Raw genomic sequence first — 24,523 nt, forward strand, 5'->3', positions numbered from 1 at the left:
TTCTCGTTACTGGGCAGGAGTAGTAACCAGATTAAATCGGGTATGTTTTTTATCCGGCCGTGCAAATACTGCCCCCTATCCCCAACAGGTTAAGAGAGAAATAGTCAACGTATCATAATTCCTATAATAACTACAACCTAAAACTTCTTAACTGGGAATATTGAACCACCATATGTTCTGAGCAAGGAACTTAAACGTTCGCATTTTTACATGGCACATATTGCACTTTGACTTCTCCAACACTGTTTTTGCATTACTTAAATTAAATCAAATTGTATTTGTCACATGCGCCAAATACAACAGGTGTAGACCTTAGTGAAATGCCTACTTACAACAATTAACCAACAATGCAGTTAATCATTTAAAAAAAAAGTATTTACAAAAAATAAAAGTAAAATAGAAAAATGATAAAATAACAGTAGTGAGGCTATATACAGGGGGTACCGGTACAGAGTCAATGTGCGAGTGCACAGGTTAGTCAAGCTATTTTGCAATATGTACATGTAGGTAAAGTGACTGACTATGCATGAGTAGCAGCTTTCAACCTGCTCCACTACAGCAGGTTCTTAACCCACTGTCCCTAGGCCGTCATTGAAAATAAGAACTTGTTCTTAACTGACTTGTTTAGTTAAATAAAATAGCGCGAGACGAATAATTAAAAATAGGAGCGCTTTATCGTTGGTTTTTACAGAAATGTTTGGAGATCGACTAGGAATGCCTGGGAGAATGAGCAGCCGATCGCAATCAACCGGTTGGTGACGACTGGTCTATGTTCTATGAGAAGGTGAAACATATATTTTCACCATAATATAACTTCTAAGTAGTCCGTCTAGGAAATCAGGAAATCCTGTTGTGCCATGTCATCACTGTGCTTATCCTGGAGAGGAGTTTGTTATTCCCTATCACACTTCATAACTCTTTTTTTAAACATTACCTGCACTCCCTATCGCCATATCAGCTAGGGTTGGGCGGTATCCAGATTTCCATACCGTGCCTGTGCCATCCCGAGATGTACTGTATTAAAACTTCTGGTAAGCCCCAAACGTCACTTACCAGAAGTACTAAGGAATCTCCGTAGCGGATTTGTTACTAAGACTGACAACCCAGCTCATAAAGTTATGTATCTCAAAACGCAGTTTGCGGCATTCACAAAGCAAATATTAGACAACATTAATTCAAGAGAGGATTGCCTCAGATTCCGATCCCACACGTGCTTTGATCTTCGCACCGGAAGTTGGCGCGAGCGTTATGACGAGCAAAAAACGTGCGCTAGCATAGGTGGTAACTGACATGGCAGAGATTTTACGCTAATACCGTCCTTCACAGAAAGTTATTAGGCCTACTAATATTTAACAGTCTGTTATATGTCCTTTTGATATAGCTGCAGGCTGCTAATGTGATGGTCAGCTCACCATTGACAAGACATGTTGAATTAATGTTAGCCTAATTGTCAGACCTGCGCCGAGTTGGAGTAGTCAGTTAGCTGAGGTAATGGATAATCAAAGTGAATGTATATTTTTGGTTGCAATCAGCTTTGAAATCAGCATATTTTGCATTGTGGCTATCACAACCAAAGTACTAGGGTAGTGAATTGATGTTAGCTTTAGCGTCAGCTTGAAGGAAAGTTGACCTACTACAAAGCTGAACGCTACCAGTATCATCTTGTATTGTAAAGTGTTCTAGCCTTTATGGACATTGTTTTGCTACTAGGAATTAAGTGTAAACATTTCAACAATGCTGTGTCAGATTATTCAAGTGCGTTAACTTCTGTGCAGCATGAGTGGGGAGCTAACATAATGCAGCCCAGGCTAGCAATGAGTAGGTGGAACATGTACGGTGCGTGCTATAAGGGCAGCGTTGCCAACTAATTATTAGGGGAAGTTGCTAGAGGCAGGTCGATTTGTTGCTAAATGACGTTGTGATATCATTGCGTAATAACGTAATGATTACGTAGAATACGCAATAACGTTACTCAAATTGACTGGCCATCTCGACGAAAAATACGATTTGACATTCGTTAGTTTAGATTTGTTTATCACATATTTTTATTTGTAAAATTAATATAATCACAACACATTTTAGATGATCAGATTTTTATTTTTAAACACAACACATTTAATTATTGAACAATTGTACGTTTTTATTTATTTTATTTTTATCTAGTAAACCTACACATTCTGAACAATTATAGTTTTAAGCAGTGTATTGGTAGTTATCATGCCTGGCTGCAAAAGTGCATTGTGAGTGACGTCACCAGCAGACCCTCAGCTCGTGCACAGGCAGCTGCAGTCAGCCAACAATGATTTGCAATTTGCTGAAATTGCTGCTGGCCGGCTGCTGCCTGTGCACGAGCTGAGCGCCTGCTGCTGACGTCACTCACAATGCACATTTGCAGCCAGGCACGTGTGTTGTGACTGAGTGAGTGTGTGACAGAGAAAATCGTTTTTGTGTCATTTAGAGGGAAAATGCGTGCATTTTAGAGTCACTTTTCAAAAGTTGCTAAAAGTTCCAAATACATTTTTAAAAGTAGCTCAATTTGTTGCTAGGTGCTGTTTGAAAATAAGAAGTTGCCTGGGTAGTCTGAAAAGTTGCTAAATCTAGCAGCAAAGTTGGCATCACTGGATAAGGGGTAGGCTGTGCTGATACAGGCTTGATCTGTGAGACACATTTTGTGACTACATTTCCCAATTTCAGTTTTATGTACCATTTACAAGATTGGCTTTGTACATTTTATTAAAGTACAGACTCAGCTTCAAAATGGTATATCATAGTCATGGGCTCCTGGGTGTAGGCCGTCATTATAAATATGATTTTGTTCTTAACTGACTTGCCTAGTTAAATGTATACACTGCAGTTGGGGGAAACATGGGAAAGTTGTGCTTATTTCATGTGGTTCACACTGGCATCTTTTAGTATGCCCATTCATGTTCACACCCTCTTAAGCCTTAGCGCCACCCATCTCTAAGTATTCATGTGAAGCCATGTGCTAAATTTAGTGGTTTTAAGGTAGTATAGTAAACAAGGGGTGAAAGTAGTAGCCTACAATAAGGAACATATCCAGGTAAAAATACGCTATAGAGTCCTTGGCCTATATCTGAACATGTTCTTCACATTCACTATATATCAAACCAGACACATCTAGCTAAGTGGATGGGTTGCTATTGTCTAGACCTGTTCACACATTCATGAACGAAAACAGATTGCCTTATCACCCCCAGACACACCTGGCTAAGCTTATGGGTCATGTAATCATTACATTTACATTTTAGTCATTTAGCAGACGCTCTTATCCAGAGCGACTTACAGTAGTGAATGCATACATTTCATACATTTTTTTCCCCGTACTGGTCCCCCGTGGGAATTGAACCCACAACCCAGGCGTTGCAAACACCATGCTATACCAACTGAGCCACACGGGCTAAGTGGAGTATTTTGTTTAGACATCTAGCTAGCTAAACAAGTTAATAATTCCAACCCATACAGTTTAGCAATACAAACGGTTTGTCATCCACTTAGCTAGCCATCCACCATGCATGAAATGCGCAGTATTAATCTGCAGGCAAAGCTAACCCACCAGCTAGCTAACAGTAGGTTATAACTAGCAATGCGAATGGGTTTCTGACTAAATTAGATGCCATTTATAATGTTAGCAGGCTAAGCAACTAGCATTAGCTAGCTAGTTAGGGTTAATGTTGGCTGGCTAGCTAACAGTAGGCTTTAACTAGCAATGCAAATTACTTTATAACAAAATGAGATACTAATATACATGAAGCTAATGTTAGGCTTTTACATGTATACATGGATGAATGCTTCATGGCAGACAAACTCCTTGTAGATGTAATCCAGTGAGAGTTGTTTTATATGAGCCTTCTGAGTTCTCTTCAGCTCTGCGCATTTGCAATCAAACTTCTAAATGCATCTCCTTCTCGCACTCTGCTTCTACCAGGCATTCCACTGAGTTCAAAACTCAGTCCACTTCTTCTCTGAAAACACTGTTGATCTCTGTTTCTTCTCTATCACTGTCATCAGAAAACTCAGCAATTTCTGGTTCAATGACATTGCTATTATCTTTAAAAACAAATGTGTTAGACTACTGATTAGGGATGCCCCCATTTTATGTTATAGGCAGTAGCCTATGGCATGGCAGACCAATCAGGACTCATCTCTCAGCATGACCAGCCCCTCCATTATCTCAGCCAATCAAGGCTAGCCAGGAAGAATCCTTTGTTTCTCCATGATTAATAACTAGACTCATATGTGTTGATATTTAGAGATCACCTGCAAATTAAGACACGTGAAAGTTCACATGTTCAAAAAAGAATTTCTGCAACAAAAAAAACAACATTTTGATAACTTTGTTAAAAAATATCTTCTGTGATTTAGGAACGCCCGCCTTACTCTTCACGTTTTGGCTCCCGAGTGGCACAGCGGTCTAAGGCACTGCATCTCCGTGCAAGAGGCGTCACTGCAGTCCCTGGTTCGAATCCAGGTTGCATCACATCCGGCCGTGATAGGGCGGCGCACAATTGGCCCAGCGTTGTCCGGTTTTGGCCGGGGTGGGCCATCATTGTAAATAAGAATTTGTTCTTAACTGACTTGCCTAGTTAAATTTAAAAAAAATCGAGAGATCCAGACTCATTTGACAGTAGTACCAAAAGTAACACATTCTAGTATCGAACTGTTTTTAATGATCTAGTATTGAAAAAGTACAGACGTTTTGGTATACCGTGCAACACTGGCCAGGCAACACACAATGACATGCTAGCTGTTCCCTTAGACTTCCAGTCAATGAGCCAACAACAATCCACTTTAAAATGCATCTCGGCAGAAATAAATATGACAATTTTTGTTGCAATGTGGCAAACGCTGTCAGGCGCTGCTCCAGAACCTCCCGTAAGTGTTCAATTTGGTTGAGATTGGGTGACTGAGAGAGACACTTTAAACCCCTATGTTCTTTTTGAGACCCCTTTTCAAAGTCACTGAGATCTCTTCTAGCCATGGTAGCCAAAATAATGGGCGACTAGGCATTTGTATTGCATGAGCCTAAGCATGATGTTGATTGCTTAATTTAATTCAGGAACCACACCTATGTGGAAGCACTTGCTTTCAACATACTTTGTATCCCTCATTTACTCAAAGGGTTATCTTTTATTTTGGCAGTTACCTGTACCAGGTTGAACATGGTGAGATTATACATTCCTAAATTGATACTGCTGTTTTATTTAGGTTATTTTACAGCTAGCTAGCTACAATCACATGCTCATATTGACTTTGGTATTATTGTGTGTAGCTACGTTTGCTTTCTAGCTGGCCAGCCAGTCTGCCCAGAGAGAACATTGCATTGTGAGTTTTGTATTCAACTTGAGCTGCAAAATATTTCGTAAACTATTTTCACATGTTGCTCCCAACCTTATTATACCGTCAAAAAAATGTTGTTAGCACATGTTAGTGTTATTTAACACCGTAAATCATAGGAATGTTTTTTTTGTGGTGTATTATTCCTTTTGAGGGGGATTCACCAGAATGTGCATGCCTGCATGCAAGTGGTATGTAGCAGCCTATTGGAACTCAACTGCAAGTATAGTTGTTTAGGAAGTCATTGTTGTCCCACATAAATAATTACAGGTGCCCGTGTTTTCAATGTCCACACCCTGTCTTCACATGTATGCTAACCCGGTCTGCTCCTGTTGTGGTGAATGAGACCAATAGAGTTGGAGATGTTTATCTGACTCAGCACTGAGATTTTTTTCCAGCTTTGCTAAAAGCTTCGAGGGTGTGCTGCTCCTCTCACAGCCCTAGCAGTAAACACTCCCTAATACATGGTTATCTCCACTTTCTGCTGTGAAAATGGCACCCATGCGGCATTGTGACAGGCATCAACTTTTTTTTTTGAGCACTTCAGCTGCTCTATGCTACATCTCTGTCAGAGACGGTAACTGCCAAGACTTATGTGGTGCTAATACATTGCTTTTTCTCCTCCAGCCAAGCCAAGCCAACCGAGCTGGTCTAATGAGGGTGCGACTGCAGAGAAACATAGCTACTCATGGTACAGCAACGCCTCGGAGAGCGACAAGAAACCCATCGCTCAGACCACCACCCTAAAGAGCGAGGCCAAGGACTCTTACGACAACTGGGATGCTGTGATGCTTCTGGGGCCCACCTCGCCCACCCCAGAGCCCACTAGAAACCCCTCAATGTGGGGTGGCGCGGGCAGCTACGGCCTGGGTCTGGCCAGGGAGGACAAGCCATCCCCAGAGCCGATCCCCAGTTACGTAGTGGGCCAGGGGGACTTCGCAGTCCCCATCGAGCCCTCCGAGTCCCAGGACCACTCCCAGTCTCTCCTCAGGGCTAGCACCAACTGCCGGACCTACCACCGGCCCAACAAAGGCAAGCAGGCCGGGGACTCTGACAGTACCAGTAGTACTAGCACCAGTACCAGCACATCCTTCAGTAGTGGGCCCGGATCTGGCCCACTCAAGACCAACAATACGGAGAACAGCAACAAGCCGGCGGGCCGTGGGAGGACGAGAGACTACACAGTGCTGCACCCGTCCTGCCTGTCGATGTTTAACGTCACCATTCAGGACCGGGTCATGGAGGAATACACCCCCGCTTCCGCCGTGGCTGCCCCCATGACAGACCCGGGAGAGGCTGGCCGACTGAAAAAGAAGAATGAACCAGCACCGGCCAAGCCCATCAGGTGACGACCTGCTACCTACTAGTGATGGGGGGGGATCGATAGTTACATATTGCAATATTATTTTGGACAATATTATATCCTTTCTCTCTCCCTCTCTCCCAGGTTCAGACCTACACAGAGCAAGGCCAAGAAAGACACCAAGCTGGACTTCTTTGGCTTTGAGGAAAACGAGGCAGGCTGTGGTGCCAACCAGGAGGAGGGCAGTTCTGACCCTGTGGCATCCGGCAGCTCCAATTACAAGATTAAGTACTTTGGCTTTGACGATATGAGCGGCAGTGACAGCGACGAAGACGAGGGCTCTCACGCCAAAGAGAGGAAGGCTAAGAGGGCTGTAGCCATCGCTGCTGCAGCCACAGCCTCCCTTGCTGCCATGGAGATGAGGGTGGACAGCCCCCTGTCCAGCAGTGAGGAGCTGGACAGTCAGACCAGCAGCAACACAGGTCAGGGACAGGACCTCAGGCGAGGTCAGTACTACCAACCCCCCTTGGGAATACACAGACCGGCATCAGTACAGGGCATACTTAGGCCTCAGGCGAGGTCAATAACATGAACTTTGAGGTCTCTTCACAGGAGCCTCACTAAATGATGTTATTACGTTCCTCAAAAGCTAATTAGAAAAGCGAGTAACGTTTTGTTTCAACCTTCGTGGTAGGTCTGTAAGGCCATTAGCGGGGGGAGTTTTTTTGGGGGCAGTGTTTGGGATGAGCACAAACAAACAAAACAGTCCTGATAAGAAAACTGAGACTCATCCTCACCCACTCACAGCTCTTTCCTATACAAGACAGACATCTCAGAGATAGATGGATATATACAGTGCCTTTCGAAAGTATTCCACATTTTGTTACGGTACAGCCTTGATTAAATAGTTTTTTCCCCCCCCTAAATCTACACACAATACCCCATAATGACAAAGCAATAACAGGTTTATATAAATGTTTAATTTATTTTAAAAAATGTAACTGAAATATGACATTTACATTTGTATTCAGACCCTTTACTCAGCACTTTGTTAAAGCACTTTGGAAGCGATTACAGCCTGGAGTCTTGAGTATGACGCTACAAGCTTGGCACACCTGTATTAGGGGAGTTTCTCCCAGTCTTCTCTGCAGGTTAGATGGGGAGCATTGCTGCACAGCTATTTTCAGGTCTCTCCAGAGATGTTCGATCGGGTTTAAGTCCGGGCTCTGGCTGGGTCACTCAAGGACATTGAGAGACTTGTCCCCAAGCCACTCCTGCGTTGTCTTGGCTGTGTGCTTAGGTACGTTGTCCTGTTGGAAGGTGAATCTTCGCCCCAGTCTGAGGTCCTAAGCGCTTTGAACAGGTTTTCATCAAGGATCTTTCTGTACTTCTCTCCGTTCATCTTTCCCTCTATCCTGACTAGTCTCCCAGTCCCTGCCGCTGAAAAACATCCCCACGGCGTGATGCTGCCGCCACCATGCTTCACCATAGGGATGGTGGCAGGTTTCCTCCAGATGTGACGCTTGGCATTCAGGCCAAATAGTTCAATCTTGGTTTCATCAGACCAGAGAATCCTGTTTCTCATGGTCTGAGAGTCCTTTAGGTGCCTTTTTGAAAACTCCAAGCGAGCTGGCATGTGGTTTTACTGAGGAGTGGCTTCCATCTGGCCACTCTACCATAAAGGCCTGATTTGGTGTAGTGCTGCAGAGATGGTTGTCCTTCTGGAAGGTTCGCCCATCTCCACAGAGGAACTCTATAACTCAGGTTTTTGGTCACTTGACTGACTGGGGCCTTCTCACCCATTTTCTCAGTTTTGGCCGGGCGGCCAGTTCTTGGAAGAGTCTTGGTGGTTCCTAACATCTTCCATTTAAGAATGATGGGGGCCACTGTGTTCCTGGGGACCTTCAATGTTGCAGAAATGTTTTGGTACCCTTCCCCAGATCTGTACCTCAACACAATCCTGTCTCGGAGCTCTACGGACAATTCCTCTGACCTCATGGCTTGGTTTTTGCTCTGACATGCACTGTCAACTGTGGGACCTTCTATAGACAGGTGTGTGCCTTACCAAATCATGTCCAATTTAATTTGCCACCGGTGGAATCCAATGAAGTTGTAGAAACATCTCAAGGATGATCAATGGAAACAGGATGCACCTGAGCTCAATTTCGAGTCACATGGCAAAGGGTCTGAATACTTTTGTAAATAAGGTATTTCTGTTTATTTTCAATGAATTCTCAAATTTCTAAAAACCTGTTTTCGCTTTGTCATTATGGGGTATTGTGTGTAGATTGAGAGATTAAAAAAAAAAAAAAAAAAAAACAATTTTAGGATAAGACTAATTTAACAAGGGGTCTGAATACTTTCCGAAGAGACAGACGCACAGCGCCTATCTTGCCACATACATACATACATACATACATACATACATACATACATACATACATACATACATACATACATACATACATACATACATACATACATACGGCCTTCCCTGTGGCTCAGTTGGTAGAGCATGGTGTTTGCAACGCCAGCTTGGTGTGTGCAACGCCAGGGTTGTGGGTTCGATTCCCACGGGGGGCCAGTACAAAAAAATGCATTAAATGAAATGTATGCATTCACTACTGTAAGTCGCTCTGGATAAGGGCGTCTGCTAAATGACTAAAATGTAAATGTAAATACATACATGCATACATGCCAGTGTAGATCTGAATATAGATTTCAATAATCTATTCTAATGAAATACTTTTGCCTATTAATGACTTGGTCACAAAGATTCACAATTATATGTAATTATATAGACTTGGTAATGAACTGTGATGTTCTGCTCTAGTCTAACACACATTTACATTTGGCATGTCCCCTGTAGATTTGATGGACTTCCCAGAGGACAACTCTGCCTCTGTGGGCCTAGAGATGCCCAGGAGACCTCAGGCAAAACAGGTGGAGAAATCCAAGGAGAGCAGGGAGACCAATAGGAAGATCTTCAGTGGTCCCAAAAAGGTAAGAGTGCGGGGTGAGTTCCTATAGAACACTTGTCCAGGGTCGTGTTAACCAGGCCACAACGGCACATCATAGCGAAACTCTTTGCAACGGAAAACAAAACAAGCTTTTCATTGGACACGTTCAGGTAGTCCCTCCCTGTTTCAGTCTGGTGCCTAATGAACTAGACCCAGAACTTTCAGCAGAGAATGAGTAGCCTGTACTCTGTAAGAGATGCCAGGCCAAAACGGCCTGTTGGATTATTTATATGTGGATGGATGAACGGTCATTGTAGTCTCTGAGATGGTTCTCATTTATCAAGAGAACCAGTAATGCCTGTTCTCCAATCGCTTAGATGAACTTGATCTTTAAGAGCTCCACTATTGAATGCGCTGTATATATGGAGATAGTTCCCAAAATAAATAGTTTTATACATATAAAATTTGTTTCCTGATCTTTCTTATCTCTCAAATGTTGGGCAGACACTTCAGAACAAACGCTAGCTTAGACAGGGCTTAGACTTAAAGTTAAGAGCAAGGCGAGTTGAGAGCAAGGCCTTGTTAAGAATGCGATTTGAAATCATATTGTGGGAAAGCCAGACGCATATGAGTTGGGTTTGTTAGTAGGGTCCGGGATGATACCAGTATTGCGGTACTCATTAGTATCGTGGCAAGGAAACAAAACATAAAGCGGAAAACAGCCCCAATGTTGGAAACATCAAGTTGTTTTCCAAGCTATAGGACACAATATTTGACATACAGCAGGTTTTTAGTAGACCAAAGAGTGTGATCTGCTTTGTTTTCATTTTTGCAGTGATAATAATATCGCAATATTTTTTTCCGTCACAGCCCTAGTTGTTAGGTGCAGGTTATAGTTTATACAATGGTTCATATAATGATAGTTTGAAGGCAGCTTGTCATGAATTGTTTTTCTTTGCATTCGGGCTACTACAAACCTGTAGAGTGCCAAGGTGCCTTCCAAGTCTTCCGAGATGCTTTCTCCACAGTCCTCATCTCTTGCCCTGTAATGTCCTCCATGCAGATAACATAATAGGCGAGCTGAACACATAAAAAAAAACAATAGCCCTCCAAAATGACCTGGGTATTCATGAGTCGTCAAAAGGCAGCGCTTTCGATTACGACTGGGCTATCTGCAGGGGTAGTGAAGTGGCAGTCTGACGCATGCAGCGGTAATGCATAATTTTGCCGGTTTATGGTAGTTCCATATTGTACCCTATTCCCTATATAGTGCACTACTTTTGACCAGGACCTGTAGTGCACTATGTACTGTAGGGTGCCATTTGGGAAGCAGCCTGTAAGAACCTTCCGAAAAACCAATTAAATTTGATGCTTAACAATGAATGTTCTTCTCTTGCAGTTTGTTTACAAATTGCTTTAAAAAAAGGTGGCTGTTTTGCATGATAATCCAACAATCCCGTCTTTTTTTTTTTTCATTCTACTTTTCATTCTGCATAACCAGTTGTGCTTCATGCATTATTTGTGTATGTATGGTCTGGCCCTCTGTGCTCTGGATATGCCTGTCTTATGATGTCAGATGTTAGAGGTTGATTTAATGGCCGTCATTATCATGACCCCTGATTCATTCATGTCGCGCTCTCTCACACGTGCGCTCGCTCGTTTTTCAACTCTGATTGTTTTGTCACAAATGTTGCGTTATGTAAGTGTGACCACTCTGGTATTGGCACGTGCGTTATAGTCTGTAGAACAGCTTGCAGATGTACTGTGGGTAATTCCTACATGACAAGATTATTATGGACAAAAGAGCAAGATTTTTTGTATTTTTTTTTTGTGAAACGGCAGTCTAGCATCAGTCATCGTCCCCAGAATATAAGTCTATGGGTGTCTGCTGGAATGCTAGTAGATAGGGCAACGACTGGAAGTCTATGGGTTAACGCTAGTTAGCATTAGCCTGCATTTGGCCGTACCAACGTTCTTTTCATCTTTGTCCACTATAGTATTAAATCCCCGTTGTAGGCTTTTCTCTATAGGTATACTCTTTTTCCGCTAACTTTTGTTTTACTTCAATGAAAAAGGCCTCCATCTTTGCAATCAACAATAGCCTAGGCCCCTCACTCTCTTGCAAGCGCGCAAGGAGTGAGAAGACAAAAGTCAGCAATTACTGGCTAAAGGAAACCCTGGGGGTGTGTGTGTGTGTAAGATGGTGTAGACATGCGTCATAAAATGTTTGCCTGCCTAAGGCCAGAGCAGGGCTCCTGTTACTGTCTCGAGTGGTGTTGGACCACAACAGCTGATGGCTGGTTGAGTGGTTTGGTTTCATCAGTGTGGTTTCACCAGTGTTTTTCACAAGTCCCCCGTCTGCAGCTGTAAATGATCCTCAGTCTTCTGCTGTGGCTCTCTCTCGCACTCAGCCTCTTTCTCTTTCAGCCTTCTAGTGGTCAGAAGTGTTGTCCAAGACAGTAGTTGTGTGTGTGTGTGTGTGTGTACTTGCTTGTACTCGTCTCTGACTTATGAAGAGGGCCTTGGGTAAACATTGGGGAGGGGGAGCTCAAGTAGTGCACTTAGAGCTAATTGCCATGTATCTGTTACACACACACACAAACTCTCTCGTGTGCATCAGGGTTTCTGTTTGGGAAATTTGGCGCTGGTGGATCGTGACCGGTAAGCTTTCTATTTACCGCAATCCATATGCATTGGGTGCGTAACGCATTAGGATGTCCACTCACGGTGCTCAAAATCACATTTACGTTATTGTAATTCATTTTAACAGAATATAAATGAGCCTGTAAAGTTCTAATAAAGTACAATGTTCTTATACCAACATGACAGGTTTTTAGTGGAAAGCAAAACATTGCCCGTTGTCTTCATCCCTGCTATAAATCATAAATTAATATTATTAGATTTGTATTTTTTTACATTTAGCCTAGAAGATCAAGTTGCCTACACAGTAATAAAATACATCTTCAAAATCAAATCTAATATTTGTATAATATAATTTGTGAATGATCCATCCTAAAGGCTATTTGTATGGACTTTTTGAATGAATAAATAACAAAAAACAGCTTTTTTAAATGCAATCTAGGCCTCTAATTTAGTGTAGGCATGAACATTTTAATTAGGCCTAATAAATATCAAAACATGGCTCTCTACCGACACCAGGGCCGGCCGGTCATGGCTAGAAGGGATACAGCTTTTGTCAAATTGACTGCAGATTTTACTTTTTGTAGCAGGTTAGAATTTACACAGCAGTTTAGGAATATTAACGTGTTAGGAAAAAGGTTAAGTTTAGCTAAAATAATCTAATAATTTTGATGTTAATTTGACAAGCTGGATCCCGTCTAGCCATGACCTTTCCGACCCGCCCCACTCCAGCTACGAATCAGAACCATCAGTGGAAAGCGGACACTAGGCGGCCACAAAATTAAGAAAATATCCTATATGTAAATAAACAATTCGTTAAGGCTGGTTCATTTGAGAGTTATTTTACAATGCTTCTGTGAAACTGTTTCCTAAACTTATTGATAACTGTTTCCTACTATAGGCAGTAGGCTGCCTAGTGATTTGCAACATCAACTCTCTGATGTGAATAGTTGGCAACAGTTTTTCGGTTACAAGTGCTACTGCATAAACTAACTGAAATGCACCAATTGTGCATGCTTCACATCATTACTGTAATCCATTCCAAATCTTTATACTATACATGACAGAGGGGCGCCACATCTTGATCTTGCCTAGGGCTGCAGCCGAACTGCTAGGACTAGCCCTGACCTACACAATTTGCCTCTAAATTTACTTGCATTTCCGGCGGACCTTGGCCTGCTCAAAATGAGCTGCTGCTGTTGGGAAGTCAAAACTGTCCAACTCCTTGGAGCAGCGTGCGATGCGCATTAGCCTCGTTACTTTTTTCCCACAAGGAGGCGCGATCTTGAAGCCATCTTTTACTCTGTTGTGGAGAAACAATCCCCTCTCGGCGGAATAATCAACACAATCTTCGCCAATTTTGCCCAGTCGGGGTACACTTAGCTGAAATCCCTTATTAGGACCTTGTATCTTTTGCGTGAGTAAAAATAGAAACACACACCCCCACACTAAAAAGCATTATTCTTTTCAATGGATCGTTTTTTTCCCCTCCTGGACAATTTGGCCGGTAGCAATTCTATTTATCAGTTTAACTTTTTTTTATCGGCCAAAAGTTGGTATTTATTGCCTAACGTATGTGTCACTCATTCCACGCAGGGCCGAGTGTCTGCGGATTTTCGCTCCTCCCTTGTGCTTGATTGAATTAAGGTCACTTATTAGTAAAGAACTCCCCTCACCTGGTTGTCTAGGTCTTAATTGAAAGAAAAACAAAACCCTGCAGACACTAGGGCCTCCATAAAATGAGTTTGAAACCTTGGTGTGCACAGTGTGTGTTTGCATGAGATAGTGCCCATGTTTACAGAAAATGCCTTGCTTCTCAAGACTCACTGCCGTGGGTGCGGTGAACCTGCCGGTCTGTGTCCTCTTGATTAGAGTAGGATCATGGTTGAAAGTTGAGGTACACTCAGTTCATTGTTTCCTGCAGTGCTCTATCCTGTGCCAGCAATGTTTTTTTTCTCTTTTTATTATTTTCTTTTCATTATTAATATCCCAGCAACAGATTTAGCCAATGGGATTCTTCTAAGCAGAGCGGAGAGGAGCCAAGGTTTTTGTGTGCACTCCGGTGTCTGTACACGGTGCTGGCAGTTGTCTCCAATCAGTCCTGCTGTTTGAGCTGTCCTGGCTGCCTCGTGGTTTAATAGGCATTCATTTAGACGTGCGCTCTCCCCACAGGGCTTGTTTTGTTACGCGAACCAACAAAGACCAATGTTTTCTATCCCATCCGCACTCTATCTCTCTGTTACATCTCCCTCTGACTAATGAAATAAAAGGTGCTATGTTCCAAGACACTGATCATTCCCAGTATAAAAAATCACCTTGAATTAGGAGAAATTGAGTAAACTTTAAATTGGCTGTTGCAGCTGGTTGGAGTATGTGTTGATCAATGTTTCTCATTTTTGTTTTAACACTGTTTTAGTAGAAAGGGCTGATGGGATTTTGTGTGATTTAAATAAAAAAGTGAAGTACACTTCATGGACTTACCTCGTCACGGTGTAAGTTTAGTTGTTTTTCTGTTTCCCCCTGCAGTCTCCCACTAAAGCTGTGTACAACGCCAGACACTGGAATAGAGAGCCAGAGGAGCTGCCCCCGCCACCCGTACCCCGATCAACCACTGCACCCGTAAGTTACCTCCTAGTCAACACCAAGGGGTGTCGCTCACCACAGACTCTACCCCCCCAGCTAGCTAGAGGTATGAGATTTCTGCAGCTCGTGAACACTGCATTCTCCCTAGCATCACTCACACCCTCCCTCCACGACCAGTGATGCTCGTCAGTGTTTCCGCTGCAGTCATTTAGCTGGGGTGCTGCGACACAGCAAAATAATTTCCCAAAAAATATGAAACTAATATTTCTGCTGAGGCGCACTTTGAAGATTCTGGAACAGTCCACAATTACTTTTCCTCAGAAAACAAAACGGCTAATGAGTAGAGAAATCTGAAACTATTCTACTATGGGGTTATCTGTTTACCCAGTCTGCTTGTGTGTTCTATGGAGATAAATATTCCAATTACAAGTGCCATAGGGAATTCCCAAAATCCAATATAGGCTGCAAAAGCAGGCTGCTCAAACTTTTACCAGCCACACTGGTTTACACTTTATATGGCCTGCGTGTACGGTCTAATGAACGAAAGCCTGAATAATTATTAACTGTAGAGCCCGACCGTTAAATTGGTTGACCGGCTAATATCGGCCGAGTTTCTTATATTTTTAAATAATGTAGTCATTTTTATCGGCCTTTATTCAACAGAGAAAGCGCTGATATTATAAACATAGAATAAACAAATGCGCCTGTCAAAAAATGACCGCAAGTGAGCAATGTTAATAGTTTCCTGAAGAGGGTGTTCTACAGGCTGCTCATTGAACAACATTCAGCCCTAGGTTACAACGGGGGGAGAGAGAGGGAGATAGTAAGTATGGTGGTTTGATGGTGAGTAGCTTGACACAGCCAGCGTATTTGAATAAGTAAATGTTCAAAAGTACACTTCACCAAGCAAGCAGCCCTGTCCTCATCACATTCTAACTTAGGTAACGTTGGCTGGCTGGCTAGCTAGCCAGCATGTTAGTTATTTAGTTTAGCTATCTAGCCAGCAAGGTAGTTAGCTTAGCTAGCTATCTGTGCTACGTATGTGCTAACACTCGATTGCCGGCAAAGTGAACTCTCGTCTTTGATACAAAAGTGACACTGTTACTGTCTGGGCCTATTATGTTAGCTAGTGGACTTATTTTAGTTTGTTTTCCTAAATATGCAATCTGCAAAAAGCAAGACATTGGCACATGTCTGTCATTCAGGCAATGTACTTGCATTCATGATGAGATCCGTAGCTAGCTAAATTAGAACATGGGACTAAAACCAGCGCGGCAAGCATTTGCCTGCATAAACGTTTTTAGTCAGCAGTGCATGCCATTGTCGTTGAAATGTATAGCCAATACATTTTGTATTGAATAACAGTATATTGTAAATATGGTACCTGTAAGAAAACATTGTCGTAATGAACAGCTAACTTGTGCTTGTAAAGTTGCCATAAAGCGTTTGTTTACATGACCTTTGGCTGTTGTAAACACGGTAGTAAATCGACTCAAAACAAATGCTGGCGCTGACACCTAGTGGTGACATTACGAATGGCATGTTACTGCATTTCAATGCTTATTTGTGAACATCAAATCAAAGTTTATTTGTCATGTGCGCCGAATACAACAGGTGTAGACCTTACAGTGAAATGCTTACTTACATGCTCTAACCAATAGTGCAAAAAAGGTATTAGGTGAACAATGGGTAAGTAAAGAAATAAAAACAACAGTAAAAAAGACAGTGAAAAATAACAGTAGCGAGGCTATATACAGTAGCGAGGCTATGTACAGACACCGGTTAGTCAGGCTGATTGAGGTAGTATGTACATATGGTTAAAGTGACTATGCATGTATGATGAACAGAGAGTAGCAGTAGCGTAAAGAGAGGTTGGTGGATGGCGGGACACAATGCAGATAGCCCGGTTAGCCAATGTGCGGGCGCACTGGTTGGTCGGGCCAATTGAGGTAGTGTGTACATGAATGTATAGTTAAAGTGACTATGCATATATGATAAACAGAGAGTAGCAGCAGGAGTCTTATGGCTTGGGGGTAAAAACTGTTGAGAAGCCTTTTTGTCCTAGACTTGGCACTCCGGTACCGCTTGCCATGTGGTAGTAGAGAGAATAGTCTGTGACTGGGGTGGCTGTGGTCTTTGACAATTTTTAGGGCTTTCCTCTGACACCGCCTGGTGTAGAGGTCCTGGATGGCAGGCAGCTTAGCCCCAGTGATGTACTGGGCCGTACGCCCTACCCTCTGTAGTGCCTTGCGGTCGGAGGCCGAGCAATTGCCGTACCAGGCAGGGATGCAACCAGTCATGATGCTCTCCATGTTGCAGCTGTAGAAACCTTTTGAGGATCTCAGGACCCATGCCAAATCTTTTTAGTTTCCTGAGGGGCAATAGGCTTTGTCCTGCCCTCTTCATGACTGTCTTGGTGTGTTTTGACCATTCTAGTTTGTTGGTGATGTGGATACCAAGGAACTTGAAGCTCTCAACTTGTGAACAGTGCCGTTTCATATTGACTATGTTGAACTCATTCAGCCAGCCACCCCTTGTGGTGGTTTAAAGCAAACACTTTTGCATACTTCTTATCCACTGCTATAGATGGACACATCTTTAAGTTGTATCAAATAAGTTAAACTAAACAAGTTTACCTTAAACAGGTTTACCTTACTGTTGTTTTTATAGTGGGTATCGTTGCTTTTTGCGGATATCCCGTAAACCCCAAATAAGATGTTAAATAACAATTTATATTTGAATGCTTATTACTAATAGCATACCTAATAATATGGGCCATGCATAGGCTATATACATGGTCCAACATGGTCCAATATGTTAAATTATTATTTGGCTAATTTCTGGAGGTGGAAATGATATTGTAGATGGTGTCAGCATCATTTTATTTTCATTCATTTTGGAGTAGAATGTCCTTTATGTAAAGTCACCAGAACTGAGCCCCCCCCCCACACACACTGCTACACATTTTTCCAGAGTAAACACATGCTCGTATTGGTCTCTTAGCCATGGTTTGCCCCCTTAAGGCCACTACTCCAATCGGTGTCCCAAGTGGCACCCTATTTCCTTTTGTAGTGCACTAGGGTACCATTTGGCATGCACACGGTCTGATTAATTCACCAAATGTCATTAGAAGCCATTGTGGCACCTTGCCATCCCTGGAATTCATTAGCCTGTTAAAAATACACTGCTCTGAATGTTGAGTTCTCAGTCTTACAGATAATGTTAGTCATGTTTTACAGGGCCCTATAACGCCCTCCTCCCTCAGACTGCTAGAAGGGACTCGGGTCGTGTGTGTGTGTGTGTGTGCACGTGTGAGTTTTTACTGTGCCTTATCTGGTCTTACGTAAGGGGCAGGAGGCTGTTGGCTGGCGTTCAACAACATGAATTGCCAGCAGCAGCAGCAGGGCCGTGTGCTGAGCAGGTGTTTGGTTTTGCTTTTCTCTGACACTCTCTCTCTCTCTCTTTCTGCCCTTTCCCTGTCTCTCCTACTCTCCCTCTCTCTACCAGGCCAGCCAGTCGAGCGGGAGCAGCAAGGATGCCAACTCTCACAAAGACGACGGCCTGTTCAAAGCGCCGCCATGCCCGCCGCCCAAAGTCATCAAGTCTGTGTCGTTCCCCACCGAGCCCTACCAGGACATTGTCACTGCACTGAAATGCAGGAAAGAGCACAAGGAGGTGAGCACCAACACAACAACACTCTCTGTTCTAGCCATCAACCTATCACTGTGGTCTGTAACTTGGCATCTATAAAGCACAGCCTGTAAGTGACTCCATGCTTAAATGAAGGTTGAATAAAATAAAATCACAAGATATTGCCCTGGAACTGTTGCTCAAGCCTCAGAGTAGGAGTGCTGATTTTAGGATTAGTTTTGCCTTTCAGATAATAATGAATATGTTTATGGACCGGTGGACCTGATCCTTGATCACTTTATGAATATGGGCCCTGGTCTACGATGTTTAAAAATGGATTTGAACAATAGCACCGATTTCATGGATGGTCCATCAGTTTAGTCCTGATCATACCTACCTGGTTTGGTCAGGTGTAGATCATCTTATTTAAATATAGACTCTTGAAACAAACCACAGTGAATTCTAAGGCCGTGCATCAATTACTCCACCTTCCTATAAGACCATATACTGCAGGATCCCTCAATCCCTAAACAATGGTTTGTGTAACCATCTGTAGTTGGTTATTTTAGGAGTCTGAGGGGTGTCTTGTATGCTAAGCAGTATTAGCCCCGCTAGAAACTGCAGTGTGGGCAGTCGCATGAGCAGGAACAGCGTAATGGGCATCCCACGTCCTTAAACTCCACCTGCAGTTAACATTTGCTGTTTTTGTGCCTGTACGCTTGGCTCGCGACCGAAAAGGCAGGCTGCGGGCGCATAGCTCTCATGCTAAGAATAGCAGGACTGAGCTCTCTAGCTCGATCTAGTATCTACCTCATCCCTGCTCCACATTCACTGCGAATCCAGAAACTCTTACCCTGCTCCCCCCCACATCAGAATTTGTCATTAGCATGCTAACAATTGAAGTGTGTTGCGTAACTATTAAGGGAAATGTGTTACGCAATTAGTATGTGTGAGAAACATGGTGATGATGGCATGGTCCCTTATTGTTTGTTACATTGTATCAGGGGGACTTGGGCTGTGTCTGAAATTGCACCCGATTCACTTATACTTTAACCAGGGCACTACTATTTGCTGCACTATATAGAGTATATGCCATTTGGGACATATACTGTTCATTCGGAAAGTATTCAGACCCCTTGACTTTTTCCAAATTTTTACGTTACAGCTTTATTCTAAAATAAATCTACACAAATCTACACATCCCCTCATCAATCTACACAAACTACCCCATAATGACAAAGCAAAAACAGATTTTTGCTTTGTCATTACAGAAGTATTCAGACCCTTTACTCAGTACTTTGTTAACTCCTTTGGCAGCCTCAAGTCTTCTTGGATATGACTTGGCACGCCTGTATTTGGGAAGTTTCTCCTGTTTTTCTCGGCAGATCCTCTCAAACTGTCAGGTTGGATAGGGAGCGTCGCTGCACAGCTATTTTCAGTTCTCTCTAGAGATTTCGATCAGGTTCAAGTCCAGGCTATGGTTGGGCCACTCAAAGACATTCAGAGACTTGTCCCGAAGGCACTCCTGCAATGTCTTGGCTGTGTGCTTAGTGTTGTTGTCCTGTTAGAAGGTGAACCTTCACCCCAGTCTGAGGTCCTGAGCGCTCTGGAGCATGTTTTCATCAAGGATCTCTACTTTGCTCCGTTCATCTTTCCCTCGAACCTGACTAGTCTCCCAGTCCCTGCTGCTGAAAAACATCCACACAGCATGATGCTGCCACCACCATGCTTCGCTGTAGGGAGGGTGCCAGGTTTCCTCCAGACGTGACGCTTGGCATTCAGGCCAAAGAGTTCAATATTGGTTTCATCAGACCAGAGAATCTTGTTCTCATGGTCTGAGAGTCCTTTAGGTGCCTTTTGTCAAACTCCAAGCGGGCTGGCATGTGGTTTTACGGAGGAGTGGCTTCCGTCTGGCCACTCTACCATAAAGACGTGATTGGTGGAGTGCTGCAGGGATGGTTGTCCTTTTGGAAGGTTCTCCCATTGCCACAGAGGAACTCTGGAGCTCTGTCAGTGACCATCGGGTTCTTGGTCACCTCCCTGAGGTTCTCCCCCGATTGCTCAGTTTGGCAAAGCGGTCAGCTCTAGGAAGGGTCTTGGTGGTTCCAAACTTCTTCCATTTAAGAATGATGCAGGCCACTGTGTTCTTGGGAACCTTCAATGCTGCAGAAATGTTTTGGTACCCTTCCCCAGATCTGTGCCTCGACACAATCCTGTCTCGGAGGTCTATAAACAATTACTTCGACCTCATTGCTTGCTCTGACATGCACTGTCAACTGTGGGACCTTATATTGACAGGTGTGTGCTTTTTGAAATAATGTCCTGTCAATTGAATTTACCATAGGTGGACTCCAATGAGGTTGTTTGAAAACAGGATGCACCTGAGCTCAATTTCGACTCTCATAGCGAAGGTTCTGAATACTTACGTAAATAAGTTATTTTCATTTTTTTTATTTTTAATACTTTTCTACAATCCAGTTTTCACTGTCTTTATGGAGTATTGTTTGTAGATTGAGGATGTTTTATTTAATCCATTTTAGAATAAGGCTGTAATGCAACAAAATGTGGAGAAAGGGTATGAATACCTTACGAATGCATTGTACCATGTGATTTAATGAGCCCAGCATGCATTGACATGACATCAACACTTTGTTCCAGCTATACACAGTAGTCCAGCATGTCAAGCACTTCAACGACGTGGTGGAGTTTGGCGAGAACCAGGAGTTCACCGATGACTTTGAGTACCTGGCCACTGGCTTGAAGAGTGGCCAGCCCCTCAACACACGCTGCCTTAGGTAAGACCAGCTGACTAGCTGCTAGTTAATGCTTTAACTACTGATACGGGGTTCTTTGGCATCTCATTGATGGTTAAAGATGGAATCGGCAGTAGTGGAAATGACACCACTGTCCGCCCCATGGCCGTTCTTATTGTTTTTGTTTTGTAGACAATGTGGAGGTGAGGAGTGTCGTACGACTTGGTAATGAAAATTGGAGTGCATATTTTTCTGTTTTGTCAATGATGTCAGGGGAAAAAGTGTTTGTTTGCTGTAAATTTGTTGTAATATTGCAAACGGATGTGGCAGTTTCACCGTTAGACATGCTTTGACAGAAATTGTTGAACTTTTACTGTCATGACATACCTGGACCACCTATTGAGATGTGCCTTTGTAAGTAAATCAGGTAAATGAGGTGAAACGGAGGCTAGAGTTCCACTTTAACTTCTATGGGCTACGTGGGACACTGGCGTCCACCTGCGGGACACAGCCAGTGAAATATCAGGGCGGCAAATTCAAAAATAACAAAATGTCATAATTCAACTTTCTCCTTGATGTAACCACATAGTCTGATTTCAAAAAGGCTTTACAGCGAAAGCAAAACATTAGATTATGTTAGGAGAGTACATAGACAAAAATAATCACACAGCCATTTTCCAAACAAGGACATGTGTCAATAAAACCCAAAACACAGCTAAATGGAGCCTTAACCTTTGACGATCTTCATCAGATGACACTCCTAGGACATTATGTTACACAATACATGTATGTTTTGTTTAATAAAGTAAATATTTATATCCAAAAACAGCATTTTACATTGGCGCGTGATGTTCAGAAAATGTATTCCCACCAAAACGTCTGGTGAATGTGCACATCAATTTACAAAAATGCTCATCATAAACGTTGACAAAATATATAACAATTATTTAAAGAATTATAGATGGACTACTCCTGGATGCAACTGCTGTGTCAGATTATAAAATAGCTTTACGGAGAAAGCACATTTTTCAATATTCTGAGTACATAGCTCAGCCATCACGGCGAGCTATTCAGGACACCCGCCAAGTTCGGGGCAACCTAAACTCAGAATTAGTATTAGAAATATTCTCTTACCTTTGCTGATCTTTGTCAGAATGCACTCCCAGGACTGCTACTTCCACAATAAATGTTGTTTTTGTTTGAAATAATCCATATTTATGTACAAATACCTACCGTTTGTTCGTGCGTACAGATCACTTATCCAAAGGCATAACGCGCGATCGCGGAACTAGAGATGAAAAGTCAAAATGTTCCATTACCGTACTTAGAAGCATGTCAAACGCTGTTTAAAATCAATCTTTATGGTATTATTAACTTAAAATTGCGGTAATATTCCAACCGGACAATAGCATATTCATTCAAGAAGAAAAAGAAGGAACGGCGCGCTCGCGTGACCGCGCATATCCAATCACTTTGTTGCCAGGCAGACCACTCAGTAACTGAGCTCCTATTATTTGCCCAGTGACAGGAGAATGCTCAAACCACTTTCTGAAGGCTGTTGACAGCCAATGGAAGCCTTAGGAAGTGCAACGTCCCCCACAGACACTGTCGTTTCGATAGAGAATCAAAAGAACTACAATTCTCAGACTTTCCACTTCCTGCTTGGATTTTTCTGAGGTTTTTGCCTGCCATAGAAGTTCTGTTATACTCAGACACCATTCAAACAGTTTTAGAAACTTCAGAGTGTTTTCTATCCAAATGTACTAATAATATGCATATTCTCATTTCTGGGCCAGAGTAGTAACCTGTTTAAATTGGGTACGTTTTTCATCCGGCCGTGAAAATACTGCCCCCTAGCCCAGACAGGTTAATTAAGGATTCCAGCTTTAAAATAATGATTAAGGTAATGTTCATCTGATCCTAGGTTTGCGGTTAACAGCACGGTTTTCCTCGCAGCATATGCACCACTGCCTTTCCCATCAGATGATGGCAAACTGGACGATGATCTAGCAGAAGAGTGACCCCCCTCTCCCCTCTTCTCTGTTCAATTCAACTTTATTAATCTCTCCTCTCCTGCAGTATCATTAGCCTGGCCACCAGGTGTGCCATGCCCAGCTTCAGAATGCACCTGCGGGCCAGAGGGAAGGTGGCCCAGGTCTTCAAGACTCTCAACGATGCCCCACAGCACCCGGTAAGTTAAGGCTGCTCCTCCAGAGATTGTGGCTGACTCGACTTGGTTTCTGTCAGATCAGTATTGAAGCTCAAACCTTTAACTGGAGCCTGCCAAGTGACAAAAGGCATTGGCGCTTAGTAACACAACTTAAAATCTGGATATCAGGTTCACGTATCCTTTCTCCTCCTCCCTTTTCCCTCTCTCTCCATTACTCCCCCCCCTCCCAGAACCTCTCCCTGTGTACGGCCAGTCTGATGTACATCCTGAGCCGAGACCGACTCAACATGGACCTGGACCGGGCCAGTCTAGACCTGATGATCCGCCTGCTGGAGCTGGAGGGGGACCACTCTGTGGCCAAGGACAACCAGCTCACTGCCAAGGAGATGTCAAAGGTCAAGGAGAAGATCCGCAAGCTGTGCGACACGGTGCACAACAAGCACCTGGACCTGGAGAACATCACGGTACGGGTTCCCTAGAGAGAGTCTACCTTAGGTCATATTCATTAGGGCATGCAACGGAAAACAAAAATTTGTGTTTCCTGTTGGACAAGTTCAGGTAGTCCTTCCCCGTTTCAGGCCAGTTATTATTTCTTTGGGGGGTGCCTAATGAATATAACTCTGGTCTATGATTACAGGATGGAGACTAGCTGTAGCTCAGAGCCCGAGACTCTTTCCTCCTCCTTGTTTTCTCCCCGTCTATCTCTAACTCTTCTCCTCCCCCTCTGTCCTGTGGCAGATGGACTACTAGAGGTTTAAATGCAGGCCTTAAACCAGTATGGATTAGCAGGTGTTGTGTAGATGTAATCTTGGATTTACGTTAATAATCTTCCTGCTTTGGCACCTCTAATGGCCGTGGCTGCTGTAAGCCATGTTTTGAATAATTATTTCAGACATTGTTGGGGGAAAACACTGCTTGATTGATGCAATGAGAGGTCTCTGTGACGGTCACCAAAAAAACATGACTTTTGTTTGTGAAATGAGAGAGATGTAGAGAGAGATGAACAGTCGCCCCTGACACACAATGGCTTTGCACGTTAGAGCCAATGGAAAGAATGTATTTGAATTGGGACTGGCGGAACTGCACAGCATTTAAAACCAGGTTTAATCTGAAGACATGATGACATGGC

At 43.2% G+C, this 24,523-nt stretch overlaps 1 protein-coding gene across 3 annotated transcripts in view; it reads left to right on the plus strand.

The window, feature by feature from the left end:
* LOC106589362 (wings apart-like protein homolog) overlaps positions 1-24,523 on the plus strand; it is a 52,732-nt gene that overhangs the window by 11,956 nt on the left and 16,253 nt on the right. The window contains exons 1-9 of one of the 3 annotated variants that reach the window (XM_014179236.3): positions 1,273-1,488; positions 5,983-6,700; positions 6,803-7,164; positions 9,528-9,661; positions 14,785-14,877; positions 18,349-18,516; positions 21,130-21,266; positions 23,304-23,415; positions 23,625-23,858. In XM_014179236.3, the coding sequence (XP_014034711.1) occupies positions 6,144-6,700; positions 6,803-7,164; positions 9,528-9,661; positions 14,785-14,877; positions 18,349-18,516; positions 21,130-21,266; positions 23,304-23,415; positions 23,625-23,858 (1,797 nt within the window). In that variant the 5' untranslated portion in view covers positions 1,273-1,488; positions 5,983-6,143. Of the gene's footprint in view, positions 1-1,272; positions 1,489-5,982; positions 6,701-6,802; positions 7,165-9,527; positions 9,662-14,784; positions 14,878-18,348; positions 18,517-21,129; positions 21,267-23,303; positions 23,416-23,624; positions 23,859-24,523 lie in introns of those variants that run through there. The other 2 variants (XM_045710037.2, XM_014179235.3) reach the window with 2 other exon arrangements.

Source organism: Salmo salar, chromosome 28, assembly GCF_965601325.2.
Source record: "Salmo salar chromosome 28, fSalSal1, whole genome shotgun sequence".
Lineage (NCBI taxonomy): Eukaryota > Metazoa > Chordata > Actinopteri > Salmoniformes > Salmonidae > Salmo > Salmo salar.